This window comes from Marmota monax, unplaced genomic scaffold (genome assembly GCF_021218885.2).
Source record: "Marmota monax isolate L192 unplaced genomic scaffold, Marmota_monax_Labrador192_F-V1.1 WCK01_AAM20220418_F8-fsc00084, whole genome shotgun sequence".
In the NCBI taxonomy this organism is placed as follows: Eukaryota; Metazoa; Chordata; class Mammalia; order Rodentia; family Sciuridae; genus Marmota; species Marmota monax.
The window spans coordinates 3,963,029-3,987,910 of record NW_026694575.1 but is presented as its reverse complement, the minus strand read 5'-3'; the positions used below and the strand labels follow the sequence as shown (position 1 = coordinate 3,987,910).

Here is a 24,882-nt window from a genome sequence, read left to right as displayed (position 1 = left end):
ACAGTGGAGATATTGGGGCTGGAGGAAAGGGAGAGTTTGGTGATTTGGATTGGTGGTCTTGGGAATTGCCTCTGATCTGTCAGAGTTAAGCCCTTCAGTAAGGGCTTATAAACTCAGATATCACAAGTTGACAAGTGACAGTTAGATGCAGCCTGGGTGCTATTCAGGAATAACGATGACTAAGTGGAGATGTGCACTCAATCTAACCATCACTCAAGTCTGTTCCAGCAGATGCTTTTGGGGCCCAGTTTTAATAACTTTTATTTTTCTGAAAGAACCAAAAAATTAAGCTACTATATCCAATCACTTGATTTTGAGATGTTGGCACTTAATACAAAATCTTTTTATGTCCTGAGGATTGGGCAGGCAGTACAGATCAATGGTAGAGCACTAGCTCAGCATGCACGAATCCCTGGGTCTGATCTTAGCACAGCAGAGAGGGAAAGGAAAGGGAAAAAAGAAAAATCTAAATAGTGAGTGTTCACACCATGCAGGTCAAATCAAATCACTGGGGGTGAGGGCAGATTTGACCGTGGACTTTGACTTAAGAGTGTTTGAGGTCAAACACTCTGCAGGAATGGGGTTTGCAACATCAGGGTATAGACCGGGCCCATTTCCGAAGTGGGTGACTTTGCACTATTTTCCTTTTATTTTTTCATTTATTATTAGGGCTTTATAGTATACACAGTAGTTGGGTTCATCCCAACAAACTCAGACATGCATGGAAACCTGCTATTTTCTAAGACACATGCCAGTGGTCATTTTCACTGAAGCATCCCAAGCCCTCCAAATCCCAAGGAATTGACACTTTCTTTATTTTGATTCATCATTATTTATTTAGAAACATTTTTGCCTGATACATGCACATCCATGTGACTCTTCTGTCACCAGCATCGTCTCAATCTATCACTGACTGCCTGTTCTTTGCAAACAGAGCAGAGGTGGGGACTCAGAAATTCTTAGAGCTTCCTTCCTTTATTCCTGGCCTACCCTAGAATTCCTCTGCATTTGCATTTGCATTTTTCAGAACAGATTGAACATCCTTTATCTGAAATGCTTGGGACTAGAGCTCAAATATTTTCAGATTTTGGAATACTTGCATATGCATTGCGAGATATCTAGGAGACAGGACCCAAGTCTAAATAGAAAATTGATTTACTTTTTAATACACACCTTGTATACATAGCCTAAAACTTATTCCATACAGTATTTTGAATAATTTTGAGGATGAAACAGTTTCATGGTGTGGAATTTTCCACATGCAGTGTCATGTTGGCACTTAAAAAGATAGAGTTTGGAGAATTTAGGATGCTGGATTAGGGTTATACAGCCTGTAATCATTGCATTGTTTTATTATAGCCGTGTGCAATATTGTGAGAACCACCTGGTCTAGAATCTCCTGCACCTTATTAAGAATGCAAGTTCCTGAGCTCTAAATGAATGAATCATAATTTCTGGTCAAGGCCAGGAGTCTGCATTTTTCACCTCCTCTGCTGACTCTGTAATGACTGAGAACTACCAGCTCACTGAACAAGGACCTGGCCCTGAAATGAGGAGAGAAGTGGGTTTGAGTCCCAGCCTCTCCACTGGTCTTGAGCAAGTTGCTGAGTCCTCTCCACATGGTTTTTTCATGAAGACCACCGGTTGTACCTAAATCAGATAATGTTTAGAAGGCAGTTAGCAGTGTTCCATAGTAAGCATTTCAAACATTAATTATGATTATCTCATGTAAGTATTAGAAAAAAACAATTAGAATGGTGAGATTATTCTCTCTTTTAAAGATGAAGGAATTTAGGGGCTGGGGTTGTGGCTCAGTGGTAGAGCACTTGCCTTGCATGTGTGAGGCATTGGGTTCAATCCTCAGCACCACATTAAAAAAAAAAAATACCTGGAATAAAGGTATTGTGTTCATCTACAACTAAGAAAAAAAAAAATTTAAAGATGAAGGTATTTATACTCTGCAAATTAGGTGGTTTGTGCAAGTCACTTAGGAGAGCCAAAATATGAACCTGCATTAATCTGACTCAGATTATTAATGATTCTTAAAACAGTGGGGGAAATCAATCCAGAGTTAAAACAGAGCGACACATCCTGGAGGAGAGAGAGGGAGAGTCCAGGCAGGCGGGCAAGTCTCTGCTGAGTAGGGTGGACTTTCTGGGTGTGCTGTTTGGTATCTGCCCAGGACTGGGGAAGAGAGGGACAATGGAGGTGGTCCACACTGTCTCCTCTGTGTCTCCTACCCAAGCCTTTGTGGCTTTAATTTGTCAATCCCTTGGAATGCTGTCAGGGAGGAGGTCCCACATGGTGACAATGGATTCAGGGCCTGGGAGAGTCTCAGCGGAGCAAAGCCAGAAACAAAGCCTCCCTTTCAGTGACTTGGAAGGTTTGCTCTCCTGAAACAGGGCAGGGTGGAGGAGCTGTGGTTTCCTGAGAGCCTTTTGGGGTTTTTCCCTATGAGCGAGCGTCCCACAAACTGTAGCTGGAGTCTGGCCCAACTGCACCTTGGAAAAATAGCCCTGCTGGCTTGAGCCGCTGCCATCTGCTGAGGCCACTTCATCTGCACGTCTTGTAGAAAGAGGGAAAGGGGCATCGCAAAGAGATGCCAAGACAGGACGCACAGAGCTTTCTCAAACCCGGTTACTCTCCTGGGAGGATGTTTACCTACGATCAAGATGGGTGGGAAGGTGAAGCTGATTAAAACTTCTGTTAGGAGCAAGAAAACAGCTTCAGACAGAAGTTAAACCATTGAACAAGGTAACCAATATATTTTTAAGATTTTTGTAAAAAAGCAATTACTAAAGCACATGTTCCCATTTAATGAAAACAATAAAATACAATGAAATGTCTATTAAGTTTGAATGTAGTTTAACATGTGTGTGTATTTACATGAAAAAAGTCTGAAAGACATAAACTAAAATACTAACAATAGTCACCTATAAGTGATAGAAACTTATGTGATTTTATCTTTATGGTATAACTTACCTATTATAAAAAGCTCCCAACCATAGTGTTCTACATATTTTGACAAGTGAATATTCGTAATATCTCCACCAAAAAGGTCCTTCACACCTCCACACACACACACACACACACACACACACACGAGCACGACGTACCCCGCCATGCATGGACTCTGCCAACCACCAATATGCTTTCTGTCATTGTAGTTTTGCCCTAGAACTCCTTCACATAAATAAGTCATGGAGTAAGTTGCCTTGTGTAGACAGGTTCTTGCACTCAGCATCGGCTTATGTCTGTGGTCTGGCAGCACTTGGCTATTTTTTACAACAGAGTAGAATGCCATCATAATGGGTTTGCTCCAGTCCTTATCCATTCCCCCGGTGATGGGCTTTTGGACTCCAATGAATCAAGCCACCATGAAGATTCATTATACAATGTTTGTGTGCTGTCTTTTCATGTCCCTTGGGTAAATAAAGAGTGATTTTGTTTTACTTTTCACTTTATCTGCTTTTTATATTTCTACAATGAACATATACTTTACTTAGCAACAATGATAACAAATAGCAGAGAAGGGAGAACCTGTGTGTTCCAGGTGTGTTAGAAAGCTAAGATAAGTTAGCAAAGAAAGGCTTAATCAATACCTGGTGGTCATAGCTGTCTTGATTCCAGAAAGCTCCTCCAGCTCCTTCCCAGGAATTTAGATGCGATTAAAGAGGTTTCTTTCCTGGAGCACCTGGTTAGAATTCACAGGATTGGCAGGGGTGGGGCAGGCTTCTACCTTGACAGTGGGAGTAACAATCCGTGTGACCCCTTCACAGGTAATCTGACAACTGTGCATACTGAAAATACATGTGCTCTTCAATCTATCAACTTAACTTTTATGAAGAGAGAAACTCCTTCAAGTCCCCAAAGACATATAGGTAAATGTCATTTGTAGAAGATGTCTTGGGAGCCACCAAATGCCCATCAATAGGACACTAGATAGAAGAACCCTGGTATGTTCATTTAGGGAAGTTGGGAGGAAGGAGGTTGATCTTTGTATCTGATACAAAAGAACATCCGAAATTTGGACATGAGAACACAAGGCGCACAGTGGTCCGGACACTTTTTTTAACATTTGTGTTTTAAAACAATGTACACTTCTGCCTCCACACCCAGGTCCTGTGTCCCCCAATTCAGTAATCACAGATCAAAAATATTGGGGAGATGCTATGTTTGTACTGGACACATACAGACTTTTTTCTTGTCATTATTCCCTAAACAAAGGAGTCTAACAACCATTTGTGCAGTGCCTGCACCACATTAGGTATTGTGAGGAGTCTGAGCACAGTCCCAGGCTCTGTGAGACACCAAGCCATTTTACATAAGGCCTTGAGCCCCTGCAGATTTGGTGTCCTGAGGGGGTCCTGGAATTGATCCCCCACATATACCAAGGAATGACGGGGCCTGTGTGTTCTTAGATGCTTTCATAAATGTGAAATACTTATAGACTCATTCATGGGAAACTCTGATAGCAGTTGCTTCCAGGAAGACAAACTTCAGAACCGGAAGCCAGGGCCAGGGAGGTTGTTTTTCACTCTTTTATACTCTTTGAACTTTATTTTATCATGCATATGTATTTATGTATTAAAAATTATTTGAGTTAAAGAAACCCATCTGACCTCAGCCCAGAGAAGGGGTGAACTTTTGTTCACTCGCTTCTCTGGTTCAATGCCAGGAAGGCACTTTCCCCAGCAAGAGCTCACAGGACACTGAGCTGGCTGTGTCCGTGCCACCTCTGTCCCTGCCCCCACTGACCTTCCTTAACTGGAAACTACCATCACTGCCACTTGCGTAGGAACAACCACACTGACCCACAGCTGTGACGGCCAGGTTCAAGTGAGGGGAATTATTTGTATTCCATGGGCATCTCTGATTGTGGCCTTGACCAGCCCTGAAATATCTTTCAACAACAAATCACCAGCAGTCAACCCCATGACCTTTGGAAAATGAATTTGCCCGCCGACAGGCCGGCCCCAGTTCTCTTGCCCAAGTAAAATGTCAATTAGATCACTGGTTGAATATCGCTTTTGTCTACTTAAGCATAATCAGTTCACAAACCTTATATGTTTGCTTGCTTCTTTCTAAAAAGAGACACCACCACACCCAAGTTCCAGGTGGGATCCTGGCTATATGTGGTCACTGAAAAAATCCAGATTCACTGGGAAAATACAAATATTGAGTCATGGGGCAAATTCACCTTTGTGATGGTGTGAGCAGGCGATGCTTGATGTGGGTCTGCCAGCAGCTAGGCTCACAGTGTCTCCTTCCTTATTCCCAGCCCACACTGTGACCAAGCCCAGACAACCAAGAAGATAAGAGCCTGCTTTCCCTTAGATGTTCTTTAGGAATCAAAGACTAGAGAGAAATGGGTGGGGAGAGGGCTGAGTAATGGTGATTTGGCCCAAAACACTAAAAGTAAGGAAGAGGGGACCTCCATAAAATTTCAATTAGATGTCATCAGTTTTTGGAGTTTTCTATACTCCAGACTTAAGACATATCACAGGAGTTGAAACAAAAGTAGTTTTCCAAATTTTTCCTTAACCAAATGTTCCTGTCCTCATTCTCTTTAATGTGACTTTTCCCTCCCCCGTTTTACTTTAAATGTCCCAAAGGGTTATTTTGACCCTGTGTCAGCTCTAGATATGTTTTATAGTTCCATGAAAAATGAATACACCCCAGGTCAAGATTTGCAATTGTTCTAAAGCTCTGCTTTAGAAATGGTTCTGCTTCTCTCTAAAGGGAAGGCTGGTCTCTCCAGTTATGTATCCCACAGCCCTTTATTGATGCTCTGCTGCTAATGTTAAAAGGGTTCATCTTTGTGCTGCCCACTGAATTCCCAAGCCAGGGCACCTTGAGGAGTTGCTTCATTGTACACCTTGGAGATTGAATGGCTTCTATCAAACTTTCTCAGACCCTCTTTATATGTCTCAGGCCTTCCTAAATCAAGGGCTGGCCCTGAACTTCATTTGGGTCCACTGTGAATGTGTCTCACCATGTTAGCAACTTCCCAGCAGTTAAGAGGGCCCTTGTACAGTTTGGGGAGCCAGCTGTCAACCAGTATAATTGAGATGTGGATGTGCAGATTTTCTTGGCTGGTTGTTCGTTGTCACAGAAGATGAATCTTCTTGGTAAACTATCAATCCAAGAGCTTTTTCTGGAATTGCTACTTAATGCAATTAGATTTTGAGAAAAAAAATGATTTTCTTCCTTTGCCCATTTTGCTTCTGCAGCAGGTCTGAGAGGTGCTTTTGTGAGAAGTGGGTCGGCCAGCACGCAGCTCCTCCACAGCTGCTGGCTCTCTGCCTACTGAACAGGGGACTTAGAATTCACTTCATTCTGCAAGCTAAAAAGGGTTTTAAGAAATAAACCATACAATCTAAACCATTCCTTTTTAAAACTGGAGATTAAATTTGCCCAGGATTACTTGAGAACTGGTAGGAGCTGTCCTGGGGTCCTTTGTCCATGTTGGGGCACTAGGGTGACTGAATGATGATGCAGAGAAGTCGATGCCATTGAAATGTTACTTATCATTCCCTCAGAAATGACCATGCCCTGCAGTGTTGCAGGGGCAACACCAGAACTTGTCAACCGGCAGAAGCAGGCACCAGGGGAGACCTGGGCCATGGCTTTTGCTGGGATCTTCATGGGAAACGCAGGGTAGGGAAACAACTTAGGTCTGGCTAATTAGAGTAATTAGTGGGTCTTTGGGAATGGGGGCTTCCCTGACTGTTCAGTTCTTGTCCACGGTTGACTTAGGGCAGGGAAAATATTGGATTGTTTTGTGAGATAGATGAAGGAGGTGGTTAAGGGCATGGGCCCAGGATGGGTTGGTTTTGTGTGAAATGTGAACTCACCAACAGTTAAACTCACCAACTCAATATCCCTAGGAATTAACTATCTCTGGAAGGAGCAAATTCTTCCACCTGGTGGGCTTCCCCATCTCATGATGTCAAACCACCATAAAATACAGGAAAAAAAAAAAAACATGACTATTCCTCTAAATCCCTAGGACTCCTCAATTCCTACCCATTAAGCACCTACCTCCTCACCACACTGAAGCCCAAATTAGATTGAGAGAACAAACATCCCTGAATCCTACAGCACTACAGACCTGAAGACACAATTCAATCACCATTTATGGTCTTAATTTTTTACACTGGTGTTTCATGTGTCATTCTTCCTCCCCTAAACAATGTGACTGAAGGCATCAGTGATCAAGCTCTGACTTTTCTGTTAAATACTATTTTATGATTCTAAGTAATTCATCCTCTCTCTAATCCTCTTCTGCTGAAAATAATGGACTTGGACCCAACAATCTCCAAGATCATTTCCAACACCAATATTCTATGAGTCTATAGTTATAATCACCCAGAGGGCTGGAATCTTCTTAAGAAAAGTTGTGGCCCATACTAGCTAAAGGTAAATTGTTTATACCAGTCAGCTTTCCATTACTATAATGAAATACCTGAGGCAATTAACTTCTAAAGAGAAAAGGTTTACTTTGGCTTTCAGTTCTAGATGTTCTAAAATCCAAGATCTAGTGACCCCATTCATTTGGGCCTCTGGGGAGAGCAACATGTCATAGCAAGAACATATGTCAGAGCAAACTGCTTTCCTTATGTTCATGGAAGTGAACCAGCTATAGAAGAGATTGGGGTACCCCAGTCCCCTTCAAGGTATGCCCCCAGTCCCCTAAGGACCTTGCAGTAGGCTCCCTCGCCTTAAAGTTCCACCACCTCCCAGTAGTGACACCCTGGGGACCAAGACTTTAAAGTATGGACCTTTGGGAGATATTCAGCATCCAAAACAGTACTGTTAATGATATAAAGGTAGATAAAGGTGCTCTGATTTAGGTGGGTGGGTCGGTAGGTAGGTGGTTGTTTCCCAAAACTCTCAGTGTTTCAGTTGGAATCTGGGCTCAGAAAATAAGTCCAAAGAAGAAAACTTCCTTGGAAGACTTTGACATTACATCCCTCCTTCCCTTTCTACTCCATCTCCCAAATAAAACAAAGAGATCACCTTCTCCTCTACACACACCCAACCGGTTCTGAGTTCTTCTCTGGAATATGTGAGATGCATAAAATAACCAGTCCCTTCAGATCTCTAGTTGGCAAATACAGAGACAGCATTTTCAGTCCCACTGAAGAGTAGTTGTCAGAAACCTGCCATTCACTCAGGGGCTCTAAGTGCTCTGTCAAGCTTTAACTTGATTAAAATTGAAAACCACATTGCTTGAAAACCAAACGTGAAATCGAAATCTCTTTACTCGGTGCTCTTACATTCTGAAGACTGGGCTTATGGATTATCCCCTGTTAATTTATGCCATCTCTGTGCCATACATTAATTTTGAATATATTTGTTGAAAATTTCCTGTAGCTTGCATTTATGGTTGTCAAAGGGGCTTTTATCTTGAAAAAAATGGTGCTGGTTTTAATTACAATTCTAAATAGCTTCATAACCATCGCGAACCCTGGATTTACATCATCTTTATGACAGCCGCGCAATTCCTGCTTTATTGATTTTGTCATTTGCTTCATTACAGTTAATGCAAACCTTTTGTACAGAGACAATTCTGGTGCCGCTCTCTTCTTGGAGGGGCTAGGATAGAACATCGTGACTGAAATAGACCCCATCCCTCTACCCACCCCCTGCTTCCACCGCAGTGCTGACCCGAGGAAAAGCAGATGGGAAACATTTCCAAAGTGGCTATCCATCATTGGCAAAGGAAATGTTAGCTCTGATTATCCAACCCTTTCCTTCCATCAGATGCATTTCGACCTTTCAGTTTTGAAGTCCTGGAGATGCATCCCTTGCTGGAACAGGGCTACTGATCTCACCCCACTCAGCCTCGTGTAGAAGGCTGGCAGCAGTGACCACCCCCTTCTACCTTCCACAAACAACCCTTCAACCAGGGGTCTGGGAACCGCAGTACAGGGGATGGAGATGGGTGTGACCTGAGCTAAGACTATTCTCAGGGTGTGAATGCCCAAGAAAGCAAGTGAGTGACCTGGGATGGAAATGGAAACCTTGGGAGACAAACTTGAAAAAGAAGTCGTGCCCAAAAAAACCAATAGCACTGGGAGCTCGAGGAAGTATAAGGAAGTATAAGGAGAAGGCTCATCTGTTGGTAGCCGCGTGCACAGGTTTCCAAGGCCAGGAACAGCTAAGGGTGCTAAAAAGCTGCCGGGTGCCCAACAACTACGGAAGCTGTTTCAAAGGCACAGGGGGACAAAGCCCGGAAAACTGAGCAAATGGAGTCTGTATAGTGGAGAAAACAGCAATTTTGTTCTAGAAATGAGGATTTTTTTTTTCCGCCTCAGGTCCTATTTGAAAGGACCTTGTCTTTTCACATCAAAGCCACAGTCACCCTTTAATAAGGATATAAATAGGATAAGCTTGTCAGGAAAAGCAGTGTGGATCCTGAGACCCCTCCTGGAGTGGGGACCCATTTCCATGGCACTCCAGTGGGAATCTCAGAAGAAGTCCGAGGACTGTTCTCTGCCTTTGCACCTCTGGAACTCCTCTGAGTCACTTAGATTGAGGGTACCATCCAGGGGTGAATCCTGTTGGCTTTCTAAAAGGTGAAAAAAAGTATTGAATGCTGTAAACATTATTGGATGCTCTTTAAAAGTTGTCTTGTGACTCATGGGAGGGAGAGATATACTACTCTAAGACAAGGGGGAGCCGAGCAGGAAGGGAGACTTCAAGGAAGGGGGCTGAAGGAACCATGAGCTGGCCGCGTGTGGAACCCCCTCAACTTGCAGAGGCGAGAGGGCTGGCGGCGTCCTCACGGCAGGCTCTGTGGGAATCTCCACTCGAGTACTCTGGAGGGCTCTGAGCCAGGTACTTGGCTGCAGCAGACGTTCATAGCACATTCATTCATGCTGCATTCTTTTCCCACCCAACGTGCAGATCTCCAATCCACCAGGCAGCCTCCACTTAGCTGTTCCAAACAGAAGGGCAGTCACACGTACCTTCTCAACACACCATGAAGAATAGAATGTGACTCCTCAGAGAACCTGTGATGCAAACTGGACAAGCCCTCAGTGTGCACGCAGGGCCTGGGTGAAGAATCAGCAGGCCTGCAGGTCAGCTCTGCAGGCCCCGGAGGCACTGCTATCAGTGCTGCCTCACTGAGGGGGGACATTTTAGCCCTGAGAAGTTGGGCCACAACCCACAAGGCCAAAGATCCTTGCCATCTGATTCTCAAGCAGAATGTTCTTGGTCTGCTTTTCCCAATAAAGCAGGCCCCTCCTGCCATCATGGCCCCCTCTGGGCAGCGCCTCTGGGACTCAGGTCCCTTTTCTGGAGTCAGGAGGAAGTAGACCCTTCTTCAGGCCTGTCGTGGCTGACTGAAGAGCAGCCGGTGCCGTGGAATTCTCTGATCCCGGGAGCTGGAGAACTGGCCTGCACTCAGGAAGGCCCAGCACCCTGTGGGGAGAGGGTTCAGTGGGGCTGCTCTGTTTCCAGCCCTTTCTCCCATGTTTCTCTGCCCTCTTCCTCTGGCTCAGTGCTTGGGGATTACTCAGCTGCATGTGATGAGACAGATATGGGGTGATCCAAAAAGAGCTGGGAGGGAATTTATGACAGCCTTAAGGAAAGACGGACATTTTCCCCAGCCCCCCCCCATGCCACTCCCTCCTGGGAGCCCACACAGGCCTCCCTCGCTTGGAGTGAAAGAGACTTCTCTCTCTGCCCAGCACACAGCCAGGCCTCAGGTGAAACCATCACAGAGAAGAAAGGCAAAGAACCAGTCTGTGTGAGGGCAAAGAGACATTCAGGAGCTTCCCTTCTAAAATGGAAACACCCTCTGCGGAGTTATCTGTGTCGCTAGTACCGATGGAGAGGTGATGTGGGAAGGGGCAATGGCAGCTGATCCGCCATATTTATACTTGACTCGGGATTTTTCTCCCATCCAGCTCACCATTCCCATCATTTTTGTGTAAACTGACACTGTTTTTTTCCTTGCAGACAGAGTGACTGGCAGAGTCCCCAAAGCAAGCTGGGAATAACATATCTTTTATATTCACTATAAATAACCCCCAAAGTAGGCAGATTAAATTACCCATGTCTCTCTCCTTCATTCTCTTTGCTCTATGGATGCCAAGATATTCCTTTTCACATCCGAGCGGAATCAGGTCCACCCTCTCATCCTGTCCTGTGTAACCTGCCCAGGCTTCCCTCCTTCTTGTCCCTGTAATGTTTTGGCAAGAGAAATTACCCACACAATGTGATGTCCTCACAAAGCTCCTCCCTGAAACTCTCTTTCTCTGTTCCTTTCTTCATATCCCCCGCCCGGAGCAAAATTCATATAATATACAACTAACCCACTTTTCAAAAAGAACACACAGCATTTATTACACGTCTAATTCATGGAACTATTAGGCTCTGAATTAAGCATTATAAATTTATGATTAACTGGCACTTGGTACATCCACAGTATTCAAACTTTACTCCTATCTACTTCTAAAATATTTTCATCACCCCAAAAGGAACCCTGTACCATCAAGCCCTCGCTGTGCATCCCCTCTGCCCAGCCTCTGGTAATTGCTCAGCCACTTTCTGTTTCTTTGCATTTACCTGTTCTAGACATTTCATGTTAATGGAATTATGTGATATGTGTTTTTTTGTCCCCCTTTTTGAAATTGATATAATGTTGTAGCCTGTATCCACACTCCATTCCTTTTATTAAAAAAAAAAAAAAAAACGGTTGAATGATACTCCCTGGTGTGTCTAGGCCACAACTTGTTTATCCACTCATCTGCTGATGAACATTTGGGTTGTGTCTGCTCTTTGGCCTTTGTGAATAGTGCTACAATGAGCATTTGTGGGCAAGTTTTTGTCCAAGCACCTGTTTCCATTCTTCCGGCGAGGGCGGGAATTGCTGGGTCATATGGTAAATCTGTGTTTAACTTTGGAGAGAACCACCAAGAGCTCTCCACAGCAGCTGCACCGTTTTCCATTCCCACCAGCAGAGCAGGAGGGTTCTGATGGCCCCCATCCTCACCAAGCTCTCATGGCTTTCCATCCTTTTGATGATGGCCATCTCAGTGGGTGTGAAAGGTTATCTCCTGTAACCCCTGGGATTTTGTACCAAGCATCACCTGTGTGCCAGAAACTGCGGGGCAGGTGAGAAGGATAAGGCAGCTGCTCTCCTGTTGCTGATGAGCCTGGGCGTTCATTACTCCTTAAAAGTAACAGTAAAAAAAAAAAACAAACCAAGCTGGCCTTTTCCTGGGGCATTTCAATTCTGCACATTAGCTCGATTGAATGTAGTTATCAGCTCTGTCCATGTTGCTGAGTTTCAACGCCCGTTTTTTCAGCAGTTAATTACAGAAGCCTTGATATCCCCCTTACACTGAGCTTACAAGACACACTTTAATTGGCTTCTGCTGCCACAAAGATACCTTTGAGTGATGCCTTGCTAATGGCCACTGACCCCCGACATCCCACTACACGATGTGGTTAGGGCTGCCTGGTTATTTCCACCTGCAGCTTCTGTCTCACCAGTGGGGGAGGGCGTGCCACAGAATGTGATTGTGTGATTAAAATCTGTGCAATTTACAACTTGCCCCGAGCACAGAGGGCCACTTCTCTGGGTGTGTCATACTCCCGTTCAGGGAAGAACTAAGCTTTCCCCAGTCTGGGGAAAGCTGCTGCCCCCTGGGTCCCAGCAGGTGACCTGGAACTACAGCATCTCCTCAGGGTATAGGCACCTGACAGTGAGTGCTAAACCCATTCTGCTTCCTTCAGTGAAGCAGAAAGTCAAATGGACCTGGACACCCAGGGAATCTAACTGAGGGACAGAGTGGGGAGGAAGGGGTCACTGTTGAGGGTAATGCTTCTCCTGCCATCTTCTGGAAACGAGGCTTGCAGGCCAATGGAAGTGACAGATGCCAAGAGCAGATCCTGGCTTTCCTCACCAGCCTCTTTTGGCCTACAATAACTTGAGTGAGGCCCACGTAGCCACATTAGCACTTCCCTGTTTTTTTGCACTTGGAAGGCCAGAGAGAGGTGGAAAGACTTTGAGGGTGAGCCTGAGGTTCCTGGGTCAGGAAGGCAGGTTGAACTCCCTTGATGATGCTATATAACCTCGCTGAGCCTTCCCTGTGGGTTTACAAGTAGTTCTGCTGCCGTGAAATAAGTGTTTGGAGGGACAACCAAAGGTGCATGAGAGACAGAAGAGAGGGGTTCAATTTGCCTGACTTTGACAGGAAGTTTTCATATAGGATGTGTCCTTTGAGGAAGGCCTTGAAGGACAATGAGGGCTTCCCCAAAGAGAAAGAGACAAGGGACAGTGAAAGTTAGGCAAGGAAAGACGAAAGCACACAAGGGTTTTGCACAGTGCATGTCGGGCATGGTGCCGAGTTGTTTCCAGGTTGGTGACAGCACTTAGAGCCATTACGAGCAGACTTGGGTTCAAACTAGTTTCAAAGATGTCACCCCAATGGCTTCCTTCCCTCTTCTGTAAAGTAGGGGTGTTAAGAAGCCAAACCAACATGATTTTTAAGATGTTCAGCTCAATAAATAGTGGATACAGGTGTGAGCTATAATATTGTGGGATAGTGGTGGCATTTTTGTTATGACGTATAATGCAGCCACAGGGAGTCACTGCAGGTTTATGTTCAGACCAAGGTTAGGAATCCAACACCAGAGGTGGGGTGGCATTGACCATTTTCGGTGCTCACTACATTACTTGATGGCAATTAATTGGAAACAACCATCAAGCAATGAGGTTAAATTTGCAGTTTCTCTTCTGGGGTTCTTCCTGTGGGGATTGTGAGCATCGTTCTTTGGGTAAGAGAAGAGTCTGTGTTTCCTTTGCCGTAGGTTTTCAGTGGCTTCTCATGTTTCAATTTTCCGGCGGCTGGAGGAGCAAGAAAAGCACGTGGGCCTGAGCTGCTGCCCTGGAATATATTGCATATCTCAAACAATAGATTCTTTGGTTTAGGACAGAAAAAGAAGGGAGAGGGGATAAGCTTAAATCAGGGAAGGGTTTAGAGAAAAATGAACAGGAACTTTTCCTTAAGAATCTCATAAAAAAAATCAGTCTCAGGTCAAATAACTTCAGAGTTGAAAGAGACTTTGGAGATCATGTAACAATGCATTCCTTTGTTTAATGTTATTAGTTTTAAAGCAAATAAAATTAAGCAATGCCAGAAATACATTTTCAGAATACATACATTTCATTTATACTTAAAACTATGTTTGGTGCTGCCTGCTACTGGTTCCATTTTACAAATGAAGAAACTGAGGTGGGCAATGGATGGAAATCACTTAATTGACTCAACTAGAAATCCCCAAATCCCTGGCATTGCATTTGACAAAACATGGGTAATAAATACTGAGCGCCTCCCAAGTGTTTCTTTGTATGGGTTGGAAATGTGAATAAATTCAGGGAAGTAATAGCCACATTACTAGATGAGAAATCAGTGTGATTCTCTTTAAAGTCAAACAAAGATCTGTCTGTGGAGGTCCAAGTGGGACATGTAGCCTCTATGCACTGTCAGGGAGTCATCCCCAGGCTGGGGTGATGGGTGGCTTCACCCCACAGAGGTGATGCTAACAATCCTGTGTGTGAACAAAACCAGCATCCCACCTGTGCCACCTGGTATCTAGCAAGAAAGACCTCTGATGTGACCTCTGTCTTTTGGTCACATTCACACAGTTGGACTAGTTCATCTCCAATGGGAAAATTTCCAAACCCCCCATGGGGGGTGAAATAAAACCTCTCAGTGCCTCACTCCAGTTGATTTAGAAAAAGGAGTAAAAAGTAGAGATGCAGGAGATAACTTTCCATGCCTGCTAACAAGAGCACATTTCATCTTCCCTGTTTCTCACTCTCCCCCGCCTCCTGCGCCTGGGCTGAGGAGGAGCCACACACAGATGGTTATCACTCCAGAGCGTAGCTAGGGAAACCTAGACCTGCCCTGATTGCTATGGAGACAGCCATTGATTTGTCCGGCCTCTGACTATTCATGACATCAGCAAGGCCAGCGAATAAAACACGGATACTTCTTACAAAGAAATTCCAGTTTCTGATGAGGAAGGTCGAGAGTCCACAGAACAATTGCTACTTCTACAGCTCCTAGCAGCCTCACTAGAGGAGTGTTTCCAACTGATTCAGCCCCAGGGGTATCACAGGAGGGGATGTCCAAGTTTCAGTGCTAAAACAGGCAAAGTCCCGGGCAAACCTTGGTGATTGGTCAACCTAGGTGTGAAACCCGTTAAACCTGATGGAAGGTGACCACAGAATTGGAGTCAGCCCTAAAACCTGAGCATTTGTGAACAGTAACTGCGCCTTCCTTGGTCCCTGGGTCTAAAAGTTGCTGGGAATCAGATGAAATTCTCTCTTAATGAACAGGGGTGTTTTGGTTAGATTCACTTTCTGTTTTGTTCTAGTTGTCCTTTTATTTATCGAGAGGTGTCGGAAAGTTTCAAATTTAAGCTGGCCCAAATGGGAACTCCACTTCTTCCCCATGCCAATCCTTAATGCTAAATCGATTCGCAGGGATTCTCCACTTGCATTTTACAGCACAAATTCATTTGCCAAATGCTTGATGTAGAGGAAAGTATGTAAAAACAGAAGTGGAGTTATTGATAATTCCCAGTAACGTGTGAAACCCCTTTATTCTCCAAGGCCTGGTGCGTCTCTTTGTTGCTAATACATCACCAGTGCCTGCATTATGGTAGCGCTGGCTTCCAGAGCATCTGCTGCAGTGGATTCACTTATTCTCCTGGTGGTAATTTGTACATGTCAAATAGCAATATGATATCTACTAAATAAGAGGTGTTGCACTAGCTGTGTGGCGAAGTACACAGAATGACACTTGTTAAAACAGACTTCTGTTCAATTTTCAAATAAGTTCTAGGCAGGCTATTCTGTTCAGAGAGCTTAGAAAAGCTAGGACTATGTCTTTTACGAGGCAGGTTTGCTTCATTGAAATCTTGGAATACTAATAATCTATTATCTGTCTGTCTGTCTCTCTCTCTCTAATATATATATCATATACATATTGAATGTCAGAGGTCTGCAATTGCTTTACCTGTTTTATTAGATGCATTTGTATTTACATGCATGTAATAGGAAGGACTTACATGTATGTTGGAAAAACAGCCATAAAATTGTCAGTTCTGTAGATAGAGATCTGTGTAGATACTTAAATAATTCATGGGTCAGTAAACATTTCTATATGCATGCATTCTTGGGTCTGGTGGATGAATGAACTAAATGTTCTAAATAACAGATTCACCTCCTTTTGCTCGTTTGAGATGTTGTTTTAATATGGAATTACAGTAGCTCCTTAATGATGAGAAGTCGTGACAATTCATTAGCAGATTGTGTCTTAGATCAAGTGTTGATTTGCCTACAAAGTGTGACCAGTACTCAATTATATGAAGTGTATGCATTTCTTTTGAACATATTTTTTTCCTTTTGCCAGTTAAAATAACCTTGAGCTTTATTAGTTTGTGAAAGACCCCAGCCAGCAGCAGACAGAGCATCTATGATTTGTTCTCCAATAATGACTTTTTTAGAATGTTAAAATGTCATAAAAAACAACCGTCCAAAGCACTCCCAAATTTTTTGTTTTCGGCTCAAAGGACAACTAGATAACAGGGCAGAAGGAACAGCATGTCAGGCTGCCTCGTGTTTTCTCCTCTGCCTGTTTTATGAAAGCAGGGATCCCCAGGGTTTTCTATAGAGTTGCAAGATTGTATTTCTCCCAGGTCTAGAGAAAAGTACATCCAGAATATACATGTGTACCAACATACAAATTTCCTCAACAACGAATTCAAATTAGTTCAGTTTTTAGCATTCTCTTAGTCCTTTAAAGACTATTCACATGTAAAATCACAGATCAGGCAACCTTCTTCCAAATATTTTCAAAGGACGTCTTGCATTTCATTCTGTATCCTGGGTACCTAATACAGCACACACTCCTAGTAATACTCTGTTGATCCTCTGGATTAATTAATTTTTGGTGTCCATAACGATAGATAGACTTGCATGGGATATCTGCTCAGGCTTCCCTTGTTAATCTCATACAGGTTTTGCACATTAGATAGTTGTGCTGTGTGCAAATTAGCAAATGGTTTAACTCCAGAGGGTGCTGAGCCTAAGCTTCTCCTGTCTAGCACAAAGAACTGCAGTGACTCTAGCTGCAGTCCTGGAGCAAAATGCTGCTGCTGGATTTTGCCACCCCCCCATGACAGTGCCCTGAGACGTTTCACCATCCACCCAGGAGATGCTGGCCCCACAACATCTGGATGAGACAAGAACACCTGGGTGGTTGTGCCCCCATGCAGAGACCGTGCATGTAGTTAACTAGTTGGGAACTCAATCCTTCCAGATATCCAAAGCCTGTTTCTGGAGATTTCTATTTTCCAGGTATTTCTCATGGAGACAAAAATGCATTATTAAGATCCTGAATTTTTTTTACTCTTCCCCCACCCCTGTCTCTCTCCCTCTCCCTCTCCCTCTTTGTTTATTTATCTTGGTGGTTATTGGGAGATAAATTGCTTTTAATATTGTACTCAGGTTTTTTAACCCTTTTTAAGAAAAAGATTTAGATGTATTTCTTTAAATATTTGGACCCAAAAAAATATTTGTAATCCACCTCAATTAGGAAATAGGAAATTGTAACCAAAAGAGATGAACTGTGATAATAGGAGAACACTGTGCTTATGAGCAGGGATTTTTACATAAGTGCCATCTCCCTGTTTGTCATCTGTGGAGATCATTTTAAGTCCTCACTCACGCTGGCTTTTCTTTCTGACTTATTTATATTCTCCGAATATAAAAATGCAGCAGTCAGAACGCGGCTTTCAGGGCGTCTGTGTTCAGTTCTGGTCTGAGGGTTCCTTCCTAAATGGACTCTGGTGTCACCTTAGCACTCGTATTGTTCACCGAAACCCGAGCTTCCCCAGGAAATTGCAGCAGTTAATTTAATATCATGAAACGTTTGGGGGCTTCTTGGTTTATTCAGAAACAAGAGGGTATAATTCAAACTGAGGATTCTGTATAAAGTAGAGGATAGTGAAAGTTGCCTCCAAAAAAGAGTAAGTTTTGCCTTCTCCACCCCGGCCTTCCTGCCCCTCGGCCTTACCCTGGGTCCCTGGAAATCTCACTTGATTTCAGGAGTCCTTCTTGGGGTCCTCCGAGGTCTATGTATCAGATAGGCAGGACCCCACGGGTGTGCAGCCCAGTGTGGGATCAGAGAGAATTCTCTGTCGTTCTCGTTGCTGCTAGAAGGGCCACAGGGCTGTGCCGGGATGGTGCTTCTTCCACATAGTTAGGTTGCAGCCCTGCATACCTTCAATAGCAGGACTCATTCCACAACCCTTAGTGGCCATCTGTGAACAACCCGGCGCTGTGCTAGGCACTGGGGTACGTATTCATGTAGTAAGGAGAAAGTTTCAACAGCTGCGGGAAATGTGTGTGTTATTGGTAAGGGAAAGCAGAAAAGCCGGTGTGCATCCTCAGAATGCTGAGTTCCTTCTGCTCACTTTTCCAGAGTTTGTTTTTGCCCACACCTCTGAGTGACCATGTGCTTTTGGATTTGTTTCTGAGAGGGTCTTTGAATGAGTCTTTTCAAAGGCACAGTGTGGACCTTTGACCTGAGAGCTTAGAGTACACATCAGTGGCCTCTGGTCACATCGACCCCCCGAAGCAAACTACTAAGTGAGATGCTCTGGCCTCAGCTCCGGAAGGTTCTCTGTGCTCAGCAGCACTCCACCACATCATCCTCAAAGAAATGCTGGGCTTGCATTTATTTTGCCTCCTGTCTCCTGTGCTTTAGGACTTTTATATCTCTGAGCTATCATTTCAGAAAGAAAAAGAAACCTGTCTGAACAAGTATGTATTTACTATTTTAGTGACTTAGTTTATCTGCGTGAAATATCAAGAATAATTATAGGCTATCAATTGGGCTTTTGTGAATACTCCAATGTTCAGAGCTACGAAGATACAAGAGCTTGGAACTGGAGGAACTGGGTGGTTTTTGTTTGCCTGATGAACCCCACGGCAGTGCGTCCCCCTGGTTCTCATAATGAATGGTGCATCTTGAGGGTAAATCTTTGACCCTCGAGACTGGGACATAGTTCCTGTCTGATTTATCTTTGTCTGATTAGAATGAAAGAAGAAAATCTCAGCTAAAATAAACATCTCCTAAAAAAAAAAATCACATTCACAGCTTAAAATTTTTAAATTTTAATACAATTCATATGTGCTAAACTAAACTATAAAATACACCCACAGAGTTGGTTACATTACAGCTCAGTTTTCCCCATTACCAGTAAACAACTAGGTGTGCTGCTGAAAATATTAAAACATTGCATATTTAATAATGTTCTCTGTTCTCAGCTTTAAAATGATCAGGGTCCTCTCTAAGATTCTTTGTCCACACCACCTTGTGTCTTGGGCACAGGACTGACGGCACATTAACTAGTGGATTTTTAGAACTCTGTTCCTCTTTCCCTACTTGTTCTCTTTCTACCACTTTGTTTTTTCTCTTCCTTCTATGACTTTCTCTTTTCTCTGAGAGATTCCATATTTTCCCATGAAAAATTCTGTATATTTAGTCTCCTGTTGGGTTTCTGATGCTCTCAAGAAAAAGAATGGAAACACATCCCATATCCAGCAAATAAATAATGCACCAAGAGCAAGGACCTCTCTGAAACATCAGCACAAAAGCAGATGCACCTCAAACTGCCACTTCTCCGCAGCCCAGGCTTCCCAATTTGATGATTTAGATGCTTTTCCACTTAGGCGGACGGTGCCATTTTTGCCGGATTCAGCATGTTCATTGAACAATTTCTGGGAGCCAAAAGCCAACTCCACTGCATTTCTGCTTGGTAAGGTTTGGTGGCCTTGGCGTGGGACGGGGGTGTTGATTCATCTCCCTTAAACTGATGATAGATATAGAAGCCAGGCAGTAGCATTAGGCTGCCTTAGTAGAACCTCTGCAGAGAATCGGCCGCCTTGGTGCCTCAGGAAATCCACAGAAAGGATGCTATGCAAATCCATCCCGAGAACAGCTCAGGAAGAATTAGAAGCAGGGAGGTCTCAGATTCCTTGTGCGTGGGCATCAGCGAGAACCTGGAACACTAGGTAGAGAACTGGTCAACCCAAGCTTCTGCTTCCTGGAGACCCGTCATCTCCTGTGTATCTTTAAATTCTAAATGTCTGAGTCTTGTCTTATGAATGCCTATTGGGGCGATGTGAGTCCCACAACATTGTGGCAGAACCTATCTATAACATGCGACATCACTCCGATGGGGTGTGTTTCGCTTGTGTGCATTTGCACAATTGTATATCTGTATAGATTTTCAATGATAAGAGTTTAGTTTTAATTCTTTCTTCCTATGGTAACAAATAAGACCTTCCATGAGGATTATCAAATGTAGCTTTGAGATAGGTTCAGTGAGATGTATTGGGATAGATTAGTGCAAATTACATATGAAAATTTCAGCTGAAGGAAATCCCTTCATTTGAGAGGTCCTCACTTTTTCTGAGACAAAAGAAAAAAAAAATGAGCATCCATCAGGAGTTTTTTAGAATAGTGGTAGTTCTGTCAGCCTCCATGGTGTGCTCTTCGAAGTATAATAGATAATCTGATATTAATAATTGTTTTCTGGATAACATCTATTTGTTGTTTTGAGAGAGAATTAAATGGGTTAGAGATATACATATGATATTAAAATTGGGTGTGGTCATGGTAAATATCTTGACTTTATCATCAGATATCCATTTTTTGATCTAGAGAAAATGGCATCTATTTGTTACCTTTCCACTAAAATCCCTCAGTCCCCAACTAGAATGCATATTAGTCAAGACATCTTTTAAAAACACATTATTTTCATGCGCATAGGATGGAAAGGGAAATAAAGAAAGGAATCCTGAAAGAGGTGCATTTAATTCTCCCCAATTTAAACGCAAGTGGTACATCGTTAAGGCAATAACAATATTCTTTTTCTTCTCCATCATGAATGTTTCCATCAATGAATTTCTTTAATGTCGATGATGGGTGATGATGCAGTTTGAGGGAATCTGTATTTAGTCAGAAAATGCTTCAATAGAATGACCTACCAGATGGGCCCTATAACAATGCACGGAGACATCAAACCACCACAGACATTTGGTGCTTAGAATAATAAAAAGACTATAAAATTAGATTAGTTGAGTCTAATTTGGAATTGGTATATTCCCCATGCACCCGTGCCGCTCTTGGGCAGATAAAGCCTTGAGATTTAGCGCTGTGTCAGAGCAGAAAGACTGCAACTTCCAGTAAAAGGGAGACGAGGGAGAGGGGAAAAAGCATTCTGGGAGGTCGCGGAGGGCAGAGCAGTGACCTCCAATGATTTACAGGCCTTTAGCTTAATGAAATTGTTTCAGTGACATGACGGTAAGAGCTCGTAATGGATTGGATGCCCTAATGTAATGAAATTACTCCCTTCTGCCTAAAAAAAAAAAAAAAAATGCGCAATTAATATTTACTGAGACCTGACAGCCTTTGGTGCGCTCGTCTGTGTAGTTCTCTCAGACAGTCAGAGAGGAGAGACGGAGCAGCGTGGCAGACAGGCTGGCTCTGCAGGAGCTCTTGGCGGGGACGAGCAGAGCCTGCAAAGGGGTGGAGGGACAGGCGCTCGGTGGCCCTCTGCGCTGCCCCCGCTCAGCTTCACGCTCTCCCTTGCTTTTCCACAGGCAACTGGATAACAATCGCATCAGCTGCATTGAAGATGGAGCCTTCCGAGCGCTGCGCGACCTGGAGATCCTGTGAGTCGGTTTTGCGATCGCTGCCTTGTGTGCGTGCGTGTGGTGTGTGCCGGTGCGGGGAGGAGAGAGGGGGAGTGTGTGTGCAGGGGGCTCCGTGTGGCTGCTTTTCTGAATCTTCTGCTGCAGTGCTATTAAAATTGGGAACCGGGAGATCCCTCCGGCTCACCTTGACCAAAGTGCTTGCAGGCAGCAGAGTGTGATTTCTCACCTCCCACAAACTGGGGTTCCTACTAATTAAGTCTCAATTGAGTCACTGCACCCCCGACGCTCCCTCGGTACTCGTGGCTGCGTGAGACAGATGGGCTAGATGGAGTCACCCCACAGCCCGTCGGAGTCTGTGTGAGTGGGCATACGAGGAGACAGGTTACAGGTCTGGGGCCAATGAGAGAGGGGCTAGCACCAGAGGGTCAGCTGAAATTGCCCAGAATCAGAAAGGGACCTTAGCACAGGACAGGGCGGATGCCAAACACCTGGTAAAGTCCAGCCATTGCCATCACTCCTGGGATCTCATCTCAGGTTCAAATTCAAACTTTAATCAGTAACCTTAACGCAGCAGGGTGGAAAAGACGAGGGAAGTGCCCCCTCTGTCACCTCACCCTATGCTTCTTACCTAGAAAAAAATGTATAGCTGTCTTTCTGTCCTGGATTTTCAAGTGGTTTAACTAAGGAAATCTGATTTCGGGGGGAAAGTCAGCAGTCATCTTGGGGTCATTCAAACTAAAGTTGGATTGTGTAAGAAAACATTTTGAATGTTCTCACCCATGTCTACACTTCCATCTGTCCCTGATTTGGGAGCCTGGAGAGGAGCAATAAAGCATAGTAGAACTTGTGTCAGGAGATGTATGATTCAGTCCTAGTTCTGCCACTAATTAGCTGTGTGACCTTGGGCAAGTCTCTTCGGCTCTTGAATCCTCAGTTTTCTCATTTGTACAATGCAGTAGTTGGTTGCTCTATCTTGGAGTGACTTACCTTTACAAATTCTGCAAAAAATTATTGCAATGCTACAATTCTAGCCAGTGAGTGCTAAGAGATTAGGATTTGTTGAGCCTCCTTTGAAAAAAAAAAATTACATAGTCACAGGTACCTGTGTCTGATTCTAGCAGAATGAATGAAAGCTGAATCAGTACATGAATGAATATATTTAAATGCCCCTTTGTACATAAAGGAAAAGAGTATAGGTTCTCCCTTCACCTTCCTGTTCACCTGGCCCAGAAGATGCTAGCAATGGTTAGAAAGAGCCCTTCACCCTGTCTGAGAGGAAGGTGATTCCAAGAGGAATCAGGGTGGGAAGGGGCGTGCTGAGGCTGAAAGCTATTGGAAATCAGATGAGAGCTGAGAATTCCCGGTACAGAATACACAGGACCCTCAGCAGGGGAGTTGGATTGTCATTCCTAAGATGGATGGTCTCTCCTCACCCAAACTCTGACCCCGGAACCGGCAACAAATGCATGTCTTCGAGGGAGAGTGTGCCAGCCCAAATTTAGTAATCTTGGACTTCTCAGGAGGCTGAGGCTGAGATGGATAGGCATGCTTTTCCCTGCCTGCAGAAAACGCCTTTGTCAAAAGGGCCACTAGAAACTTATCACCTCTCCCCTCCCTTGCCAGAGAGAATGAAAAAGATGAGAAAATTCCTTGGGAAGAGACCAGGAAATGGAAGTCATCAGCTTTCACCAACAGCTGTGATGACCTGTCAACCCCAGGAGGGTTCTCTGTGCTAGAACATGTTGCCCCCAAGATGACTGGGGGGAGGGGGCTTCACCCAGGCACACCTGGGTGGGGAATCCCGAAAGTGGTGAGGCTTGGGTCAAGCTTCTTAACCTCTCTGAATCTTCTTCCTCAACTTTGAGGAGTAATGACCTAAGCATTACATAGGAGGGACTCTCTAAATGTTATCCCTTCCACTTTCCGAACTTTCTTTCTATTCTACCTTCACCCCCATCAAACCCCTACCAGGACAAAATTAGACAACTCCTCTCAGATATTTGCTAGAAGAAAAATTTGCACCCAGATACACCGGGTGTTTCCAGGCTAAAACTTAGAGACCCATGACCAAAATAATTATCAAAGTTCTCATTCTCCATCATTACAAAAAAGCCCACAGGATCTGATTAGTTTATCTTTTCAATTCCAAACAAAGCCAGATCAATAGCTTTGTTTTAAAGATGCTTGCTTTTGGCTTCTCGTGGCTAAGTACTTAAAATTAATCATAATCAGTTATTCCATGGGTTTTTAATTTCCAGTAGAGGCATATAGCTTTGGAACCATCCATCTTAATGGCTAGCCACTCTGAAATCAGTTGGGGCTGACATCTCTATTTAAAGAGCTCCCCTGCTCTCCTGGCCCCAGACCTTCCAAGTCTCATCTGCACATTGACAATTTATAATGCTTCTCTGTAATCACAATTTAGGCACCGTAAAGAAATAATAAATAGGAACTTAGGGAGGGCATCACACATTAATTTAATAAATTTTTCAGAGAGAGAGAGAAAACATATTCAAATTACCCTATTCACAGAAAGGTCAATTTAAGTATCTGAAGTTTAAAAGTTTACAAATTAAGGAGACAAACTCTAATGGTTCAGGTGTGCTTACTCATGGTTAGCCATGGAATGCTCTCAAAATTAAGGAAAATTTGCAGATGTTAACTACTAGTGGAAATTATTTCACACATGATAACCCCATTATTCTGTCCTTCCTGTGGCTGAAAATCACAAAATGTGCTTCCATCGAGGCTGAGGTCAGTTTCACTGATTCAGTTGAGCTGGAACTTAGGAAGCAAGTCTGGGAGGCAACCCCTGACCAGAAGTGAAATGAACTGGCGCAAGGTCGGAAGGACCGTAGGTTGCCCACCTCGCCCAGTGGTAGTGCTCAGCTCAGAGTGTAGGGGACAAGGAAAAGAGCTACCACCTACCTTCCCAGGCAACCAGGAAAGGAAAAACAGGAAAGCACAAGGTGCAATGTCCCAAGGCTTCCATGCCATTGCAGGAGAGGAAGGACGAGGAAAACGAACAGCGAGTGGCTACTAGTGCCCAGCTCCATAGCCAGTGCTTGTGCACGCGCTTTCACTGCGCAGCCTCATAACCTCATGGAGCTGCCGTTGCCACC

General features: G+C 44.0%; 1 protein-coding gene across 1 annotated transcript in view; it reads left to right on the top strand.

Moving 5' to 3' along the window:
• Slit3 (slit guidance ligand 3) overlaps window positions 1–24,882 on the top strand; it is a 579,279-nt gene that overhangs the window by 406,970 nt on the left and 147,427 nt on the right. The window contains exon 6 of the mRNA XM_046421334.2: window positions 21,707–21,778. Coding sequence (XP_046277290.1) covers window positions 21,707–21,778 — 72 coding nt within the window. The remainder of the gene's footprint in view (window positions 1–21,706; window positions 21,779–24,882) is intronic.